Source organism: Rhea americana, unplaced genomic scaffold (genome assembly GCF_003343005.1).
Source record: "Rhea americana isolate MKP2758 unplaced genomic scaffold, rheAme1 scaffold_19, whole genome shotgun sequence".
NCBI lineage: Eukaryota > Metazoa > Chordata > Aves > Rheiformes > Rheidae > Rhea > Rhea americana.
The window spans coordinates 4,527,910-4,537,616 of record NW_028186038.1 but is presented as its reverse complement, the minus strand read 5'-3'; the positions used below and the strand labels follow the sequence as shown (position 1 = coordinate 4,537,616).

The 9,707-nt window shown below is 36.2% G+C and overlaps 1 protein-coding gene across 1 annotated transcript; it reads right to left on the bottom strand.

Annotated features, from left to right (window-relative positions):
* Positions 1-4,526: 4,526 nt before the first annotated feature.
* GP9 (glycoprotein IX platelet) lies at positions 4,527-7,719 on the bottom strand. Its single transcript, XM_085302580.1, has 2 exons — positions 7,646-7,719; positions 4,527-5,773 (listed from the first exon to the last, which is right to left on the bottom strand). Exon 2 carries the CDS (start codon positions 5,764-5,766, stop codon positions 5,140-5,142), a length of 627 nt encoding a protein of 208 aa, XP_085158706.1. The 5' UTR covers positions 5,767-5,773; positions 7,646-7,719; the 3' UTR covers positions 4,527-5,139.
* Between the last annotated feature and the right edge of the window lie 1,988 nt (positions 7,720-9,707).

The following is a 9,707-nucleotide window of genomic DNA, read 5'->3' as shown; positions in this document are numbered from 1 at the left end:
TTTGGTAGTGTGAGCGATATCTTGTTTCAGCCAGAAACAAATGTTCATACTATACTTCAGTTGTACCTACATACCCTGGTATATTGGGGTATAAATTCATTTCTCTTTCAAGATCAAAGAGGGCCATATGAGGCTCTCATGCTTTTGTGAGGACACTTAAGCAGCCAGCTGTATATAGACAAAAGAACTCTTATTTAGTAAAGCTACTGATGGGCACCCCTGTGTTTCATGCTGAGCTCCTGCATTGTGTGCTCTATAATAGGGGTCCTGTATGTTTGTAGCCACCATTAATTACACTCAAATTTCGAACACTAGACAGTTAAATATATTAAATTTGTTTTAAGGGGAGTTCTTCTGTTGTTCTAAGGATTTTTTCCCATTTAGTTTATGATATTAATAGAAGATTGAAATCTATACTGGTCTAAATGATTATTATCGATCCAGAACTGTATGCTTTTGGCATGAAGTTTGGGGGAACTGGTCAAACTTGGTTACATCAAATGTGGCAAGACCCATTGAAGAGGAAATTTATGCATGTTTCAGCTGTGATTCTGTGATTATATGTTTCAAAAATAGGAAGAGTCTCCCACTGTTTTCAGAAGCATTTGAAGACATTTTATGGTGGCAGGGAATTGTGTGGTTGGAACAAAGTGCCTGGTTTCTAAGCCTCTCTTTTTGTTTATTTGTGTAAATGTTGGTACCTATTCTCCAAACAATGCTGTATGTTTATGAGTGTCAAATGAAAAAAATAAGCAGCATGATGCATGAATTCAAACAATGAATCTGTAATAAGACCAGAGGTGGGTTGGATGCTTAAGGTAAACAAAAGTTGTTCACACTGAATTACCTTTGCGCTTCAATGTTAAGAAAATGTTAAGCATTTCAAGCAAAAAGGTGATTCACCTGCCATTCTGTCTAATAAGTGAAGTTTGCAAACATTTTCCATGTTAATTGGATTGCAGTTAACACAAATCTATTCTTTGCTTATTATAGTGAAGAACTGTGTTTAAAAATACTGAATTTGATCAATATTTTTATTTCGTGCTCAATTATGATGAGTGTGACTTCTTGTCTTGCTAAATATAAAACCAAAACTCAAAAGTAAATTACAGTTAGTCCCAGCAGTTGTACTTATGTTTCTAGAGAACACATCCCCCTTTTCTAAAATAGAATCATTTACTGTAAATTCTAGGGGCACATGAAAGCAGATACTTTGACTATTTTGCATTCTTGCAGGCATGAGATGGTAACTTAGAAAATGATGATGCTTCCTGGGATCTTTACGAACTCCTTTGGGAACACTATTTCATGTTTAGTTTGGATAGCTGACGTATTTTCTTGTCTTTGCATGTTGTGACAGGAGATGTTAGCAACTGTAGCATTATTTTGCAATTTGATGTATGTGACTTAAGCAGGACGCAGTGGCCTTACTAGATAAGTATTTGAATGTTGCTCTTGAGGCTTTAATTAACAGGTCCGGCTTTCCCCTTTTTAGAGTGTTTTAAGCTAAAAGCCAAATGGTTCAGAAGTGGTAAACACTGTGCTGTTTTAGTGGAATGTGAAATACTGCCATTGAGGAGATTCCCTCTTATTTCCTCTTATGCTTGGACAAAGCATRAGACATGTTTTCCTGAAGAAGCACATTGATGTTCCATCAAACATTATTTTTTTCTATATGCTGTACTGCTTATTTAGTGTGTTTGTTGGTGTAAACAGGAATATTTGCTCATTTATGTAAGTTTGTACAAATAAAGCTGTACAGTAAAGCAGTTTACTATTTTATCTACACTAGCAAACTTTCTAGTTGATTACATTCCAGTGCATAATTATAACTTCATTCACCTCACCTGCATGTTTAGTATTATTTTGCCGTGGGTTCATAGGCTACGTCCATTCAATTCATCGAGTTTCATGGCCTGTTTTTATGACTAGTGCAAAATTACATATTTAGCTTTATATAGGCAGAAAAGAGAGTGATATGCTTTTAGTGCTAATGATTTATTTTATATTAGGGAAACAAAAAATCATTTAGGAAACTCTCCATGAGAGACTGTTGAGTACATTTCTCAAATGTTGTGCATTAATACAAAATGGTGGCTGCCTTTTAAAAAATTTAAAATCTTAGTGCAGAGAAAATATTCTATAATTACATGACTGCATACACTATTATATTCATGTGTGTTTCTTCAAAATTATCTTCTGCAGAGATTATTCATGAATTATAACTTTTAATAAAGCTAGACAAATTCTGATTGTTTGTGCTCAACTGGTTGAAATGCACACACAAATTTGCAGACAGAATTTTGCTCTGCTCTGCACCTGAGAATGTTATAGGCTTTCTAAACCATGCAGTTTCTTGCAGATTGTGTACTTTATTTTCTACAGCAGGGATGTACCACTTTTCAGAAAGAAAACTCTGTGCTGCACTTGGAGTACTAACGATGAAGAGTGTGATACACGGCTGGGAAAAGATGAGTGGCATGTTATTTCTGTTAGGGATTTTGGGAGGGTGGCTCAGTCAGCAGGTGCTGAATTGCATAGATGCGTTGCCGGTGCTCTGCAGATCTGCGAGTGCTCTGTGGTGCACTGCTGCTGTGGTCTCTTCTGTCATGGTCTGTTCCATCATAAATTTGCAGATGACCAAAGCAGTGAGAATTGTTTGAATGTTTTAGGCAGATGTTATGTATAATTTGGAGGACTTCTGTTAAATAACTGTCATTTTAGGTTGTGCCTGACAGTTTAAAAATGTCCAGTGTTGATTTTAAACTGTAGGATTTACCATGACGTTTGATGAGCTGTTTCAGTGGTTAATTATTTTCACTGTTAAATTTTGAGCCTGATTTCTAGTCTGATGTTTTAATTTCTACTTCCAACCCTTTTGTTAACAAATTATTCTTCATGTAGTGTCATACAAACTATGATCTTTCTGTTCCTTAAATTCATCTTTATTAAATGGAATTGATTAATTTCCTTTAAGATATATTTCCAATCCTTTATTTGTTGCTACATTTTTTTCTGATCCTTCTGCAACTGATCCTTCTTGATTTATAGTGGTTAGTATTGAAATACTAKGGCTTGTCTAAACATTGTATTAAATAAATCTTTTTGTTCCTAAATGATATCCCTCATTTTAATAAACAAAAATCTTACTAGCCTTTTGCTACAATTTCATATGTGGGAGATCACGATTACTGGATTTTCTCCCTTCCCTGAATTGAGCCCTCAACCCTGTGTTTTGTTTCTGGGTATATGAGCTTGCATTTGATTGTCTGACGCTCCAAGTAACTCACCTCTGCACATATATGACTTCTCTCTTGTTATTCCCCAGTGCGCATCATTTGCATGTTTAACATTGAATTGTGCATATTGGCTTCTAGATTATTAATTAAAGCATTTTGTAAGATAGAGAAAACATTTGACTCAGACTGTCCTTTTCCTTTTCTCAATCTGAAGCCGTGTTTTGCACTTTGTTACTAAGCTGGGTAAACTCTCTTTTACCTATTGTGCATCTTCTTTCCCTAAATGTAATCACCAATACTTCACGAAAAGTTCTCTCAGCAGCTCCTTTATACTTAGTGGCCATTCCTTGTACCACAAACGGGCAATTTAGGATAAAAAGTGGTGATGTCTTGAGATTGGCCTCTCACTGCTTGTGCAGGAGAGAGATAGGACTGATGGTGAAGGATAGTAACACATATTTTTTAAAGCTGTCTGCAAATGCCACTTGTGGTTGGCATTGACAGTTTGACTCATACTATTAAAGCAATCTGGCAAGGATGAGAGGTACCTGAAACGTCCTTGTGAGCTTCTGCTATCTTTGATTTGGGTGTTGTGGTTAGGAATGAAACTCGTCTTACAGAAACTACAGCTCAGGGTGATTGCAAGACCATCTATCAGATGAGAACTAAACAACCGGCTTTGCTAAGGATATTACATACTTTTAACTAGGGGTCTCACTCATGTGGGAAGGTGCTAGGCCTTCCTAAAAGGGCCAAGCAATATTTAGTGTCTTCAGCATGTGACTTCCAATACCTAGCTCAGATTTTGAGCTGTGAGGAGCAAGATGTGACTTACAACTGTTGGCAGTTCAGTTTAATCTTAGAAGTTCTTCAGAGATCTTCCATAGCCTGGAAATACAACCTAGCTTCATAGACCAGACAGGGCCACAGCATAAATTCTTGTGCTTGGAGTCATTACAAATAATTATGTTAGGGGAAAAAATGACAAGCCTGAGTCACCACAACAGTTTTTCTGAGGCTGGGGTACAGGAGGAGACAGGGAAGAGAGAAAGACACCTCCTTTAATGCTGCTGTGTAATGTCAAGTGTATTGAGTGTCACTAATAGASCTAGAAGACAAGCTCTGGGAATTTCTTTGGATGTTTATCAGAATTCTGTGGAGCTATGAAAGAGATTAGATTTGGGCAAGTATGAATGTTCAATAAGCACTCTTTGTTTTAATTTCACATAGAATGCTTTTTATTTGTTCATTTTCTATGAAATTCAACAATATTTAAAATTACTTCATCAGATATATTCTCATTACCAGTCAGTCTGTAAACATATTCATTAAGGGATACATTCAGTGGCTAGCTTGTATAATCATAGTGGTTCTGCTGCGAGGGAACTCTGGAACCTGAAGTTCAGGCATTGAACTCCATCATGAAGAGATAGTTGACTTTGCRCAAAAGAGTGGGTCTACTGAGGCGATTGGACACTGTGTGGGAATACCCAGTTACAAGCTTGCACAGGTTCAGAATGAGAAATGAATTGCTAAAATAGTACAATCAGTATTCATATCCATATATTAAAAAGTGGTAATTGCTTGGCATGTAAATCTTCTTGCTAAAAGAGATAAGAATTCAAAGGAAAAATGCTAAATTAAGTGATTTAAACTATTAAGTGATTTTAACTATTTACCAGATGACTAGGTAGTGGCAAATTGAAATTTGCCAGTGAATACACCACCAGGTTGATTTTGGAAATGAAATAAAATCAAACTTGCCTATCTAGGGACTCAGACATTGTGGTTGGAGACCTGTTTGTATCATGTTATCATTAAAACCAGTATTGCCAGTGCAAGTGCTATTTTGTGGTAGGGTAAGTTGATGTTTCTGGTGAAGCTAATGGTAGAGAACAGCTCACTGTAACTTACGGTTTTTGAAGCTATGCTTCTGCAACAGTGGGCCACTGAAATCATATTGACTTATATTTATTTGGTAGACCAACTTTTTTGAGAATTTCAGAACGCATGCTACTAAAATAAGTGTAATTACTCCTATAACAATTAAAATGAGGTCTCGCCAAAAGAACTCAAGACTTTTGATTGGGAGAAACCTCTTGCAGATGCCCAGTTCATTCCCAGTCAGCTGCTTTAAGGGCTTCATCCGAATGGGAGCTGGGGTCGCACATCTGACGTTTGCAAGAGAGGATTCAGAGATATCTTCTAACCAGAATTTTAAATAAAGAATGTGACAGTCACAGTTCCAAGGATTGTCAAATACTTTCACCTCCTCCAGGCTGAGTAGGCTGTCCAAGGCCCCAGGAAGAACTGTGGTCAGGCTGTTATTCTGTAGATAAAGCTTCTTGGTGTTAACAGGCAAGGCAGGCACTTCCTTCAGCTTCCTTGAACTGCAGTCTATCTGCAAACCCTTCATTTCTCCCAGTGACTTACAATTGCAGGAAGGAGGACAGACTTCAGTCTGGGTCATGTGGAACAGCAATAATATGGCAAATCCTGCAACAGTGGTGAATTCCACCTTGCTCATGCTTCAGCTACCCAGAAAATAAGAATAATAATCTGATAAGCATGATTCATTAATTAACATGTTTCTAAATGCAGAACTGGAATACAACAGTATTTCTTTCTCAGGATTACCAGGAAGGCTTAATGTTTTGGAAGACAGTCATTAGCTTCCTGTAACATTTCCCACAGAGCTATTCTTGAAATCAAGTATTATAAGTGCAACTGGGAAAAAGCACAGTCATTCCATTTGCCTCTAATTTATTACTATTCCTACATCATTGTACAAAATGTAGCATTGCCTAAAGTTCTGGAAAACAGTGTCACAAGGAGATGATGGTAAAAATTAGGTTATTTTTAGGCAAAGATTTTGATTCAGTTTCTAGATCTTTGTAGAGCTAGTGTTAAAACTGCATATTGAAGTCAGACTTTGCAAATGAGCTTAAAAGACTGAATAATTCTAAGCTTTTAAAAATATCCTTCTCCGTGGGAATGTTAAGATTCTAAGCAGCAAGTAGAAAGTTTCGTGTAGTAAACAGTTCTTTTTTCTGCCTTGTAACTTAATACATCTCTGAGAAGATACAGTTTAAAATTTGAATGAATGAAGTGTTGGAAATTTTGCATATCTATGCTCTGATACTGCTTGTCTTCTAGGGATTACATAACCATGCTTTGGGCTGGCAAGTAATCATCCTTTTTACTATGTCACTCCCAGTTCTGTAGAGTGGCTCCCCTAGACACCCATCCTATCCTCCTCTATTTTGCAGTTTAAAACATCTAAAAATACTCCCTACATATATTTCCTACTTCTCTGCATTTAGTAATATTGGCTAGCCTTGTGATCAAATTGGAATTTGAAATATAAATTCCCTTGCTCAGGTTGGAGAAGTTAATATTTTGAAACAATCTCTTTTTGACTTCCATACAGCTCATAATTAAAATGTATTTTCTTCCTTTTTTTCCAATTCATTTGCAGTAAGTAATTATTGAGGCAAAAATACCTGTGTATTGCCCTAGGTGCTACTTGGAGAATGGCAGATGCTGTAAAAAGTGCCAGGTTTTTATATCACTGAACACTTAACCTTTGGAACAGAAAAATGCAAAAAGCTGTGTTGTATAGTTTTGTTTGCAGGCAAACATAAGATGCACATTGGGAGTGTGGTTTAAAATTAGACTGGACAGAGCATGAGAAATAGCAGGCAGATAGAGCACCCCTATTAACATCAGCAAACATAGAGTAAAAGAGACTTTTACATACGTAAGGCAATAAAGAACTTACATTTTACATATGTAGAATGGAATTTTGAAAAAAAAATCTTAAAAATAATGTTTTAAAATGTGGAAAGATTCTAGAACTCAAAAACAAAAGTATTCTCTTTTATAAACTTAAAATAAGATGAGACTGTATTTTTTTTCTCCAAGAAATCTGATTTAATAAAGACTAAAATTGCATGTGTGGGGAGTCACAATGGATTAATTTTGCTTCAATCTTTTTTTCTTCAATTTAATTACAAGAATCGTATAATTAGCATCTCAAAGTTAGACAGCTTTAGATTTTTAATCTAGATACTACTTTCTGATATTTCAGGTGGGGTTAGTGCTACATCACAGAGAAGCAGAAATATTAATCTTAACCATTTCTTATGTCTTTGCTAGCAAATAATATATCTTTGGTCTGAATCTAGACCCTCATCTGTTATTTTTTAAGAAATCTATTTTTTTTAAGGCAGACAAATCTTAAAATAACAGACTGTCATCTGACTATAAAAAGCTAAGCAGTATCTATTAAAAAGGTAATCTCTTGTGATTTAATATATAAACACTAAGAAATTCCAAATCAAATAGAAATAAGACCTGTAACAAAGATATAAAAAGAACTGTTGAGCTGTCTGACTGACACTTACCCTTACTTTTTCCCTCCAATTCCTTCCCTCTGCTTGGTGAAGTGTTGGAGCACATACAGCACCTGAAGCTGATTCTTAAAAGAGTCAGTAAGGAAATGGGTTAAAGAAGCTGTTTCCTATACATAATAGGAAACCATTCCCATTGGAAGATGCATCATGTCAAATKGTGACACGTGCCATGTCATAGAGTACTTGGGAGTTTTCTATATTTTCTGCAAACATAAAGAAATGCTTTTGAATTTTTATTTATTACTAATATTTTTCCATTAAACCTGGCAGTTTCTTGAAACTCTGAAATTACTCATCTGAAATCTGACAAAATTTCTTCCTTAGCTGTTGTAATCTACAGGTATAAAAGTTAGCTTGTGCTTCAGTTACCTGCAAGCCCAAGCAAGATACGAGGGAGCTAAAGCTAGCGCATAAAATAGGTTTCTTTGTTTTGTTTTGCGGAGTCAAATGTGTTTGATATCTGTCTTTCCACTGAACAAGTAAAATTTGTTAAAACACACTCTAGCATCAAAATAACCTAGTCAAGTGAGAGCATTAGAGAACTGAGATGTATTAATGACATTGTGTTGAAATGGTAGTGAAAGCTCATCCAGAACACAGTATGTAATTCTGGCCACCCATGTTCAAGAAAGATTAAGCCAAACTGGAATAAGTGAAACAAAGCTTTCCATGGTAATTAGGGATTTGGAGAACCTATTTTATGAGAGGAGACTATCAGAGATCTGTATACCGATATAGATCAGTGTAGAGCAGCACAGAAATACCTGAGCGTCAAACAACTCAAGCAGGCAGGTACACCTGACACAGTGCTGGAGGTGAGAAGGGCACGTGCTTATGCATCGGTGGATCAGTTCCTGTTTTGGTTCTGATATTTTGTGGAATCTTTTCTTTGTAATGTCCTAGTTTGGACTGGTGCTGAGAAATGAGTTAAAAAATACGGAAGAGGCAAGGCTCATGCTCATGGTTTATATAGCTCTCTTTTATTAGCACAGCCTGGAGGATGGGGATGTCCTTGGTCCATATATAGCCTGCCTCCCCAGTCATTTGACAGTGGTGTGTAGCTCAAAAGTCTTATGATTCTGCAAATCTTTTCACTCTGAAGTTGCTGGAGAATGTAGATTGCTGAATAATAATGACGTAACATCTTAAAACACAACACAGTTGTTTGGAGGGAATGCAAGTAATTCGGGATCATACAAGTGTATAATCTGTTCATCTGCATAAAGAATGCTTGTGTGTGTTGGTCATTGGACATTCATAGAAAGATCTGTAGGTGAGATTGTGATTGTAGATGTGTGTAGATCCTTTTTTTACTCTTTTAATAGCATATGTATTTTTTTGGAGGTGAAACACATCACTAGACCATGAATTTAATAAATGTCTGTCTTACTCCGTACTTGTTTCCTTTATCACACAGTCTATGAAAAGTTTGCTGTTACATACTTAAAACAAATGGTGCATCCTCTTACATTGAAAGGGATGCAAAATATTTGGAATCCTCTGGAATCCATGCTCAGATTCTATGCTATTCTGTGCAGATCATTTTTTTGTAAGCAGTCCTACATTCCTCCAGCTGCTGTGCTCCACATCGCTGCAGAAATGGCTGATTACCTTGAGCCCCTGAGTCTGTTAGATTTGGTGAGGACTGTGGGCTAGTTTCTGCAGCTCTGAATGCCATAAACRTATCCAGTGACACACTAGGCTTTTGCATTTATAATTTTAGGGTTATAGTTAATTTCTTGTAGGCCAAGTGAGAATTCGACTTTTAAGAGGATTTAACAAAAGCCAGTTTAAACAAATTGTTATTCTCTGCAGGTGCTTGTTTTATACAGAGTTTGAACTTTTTCTGAAAGAAAAAGGCTCTGTCAGGCATTTTGGCTTTGAGGTATTTCTGACATCCTTGTTTCCHAAACAAAACCTCTGTTACTACCTTGCTTCCTGCAATGACACTTAAAAACTCCGGATGATATACTTTTTTTTTTTTTTTTTTTTTTTTTTTTGCAACCTTAATTTTTTTAGTAAAAAAAATATCTGTTGCTTCTTCTGATTGTTT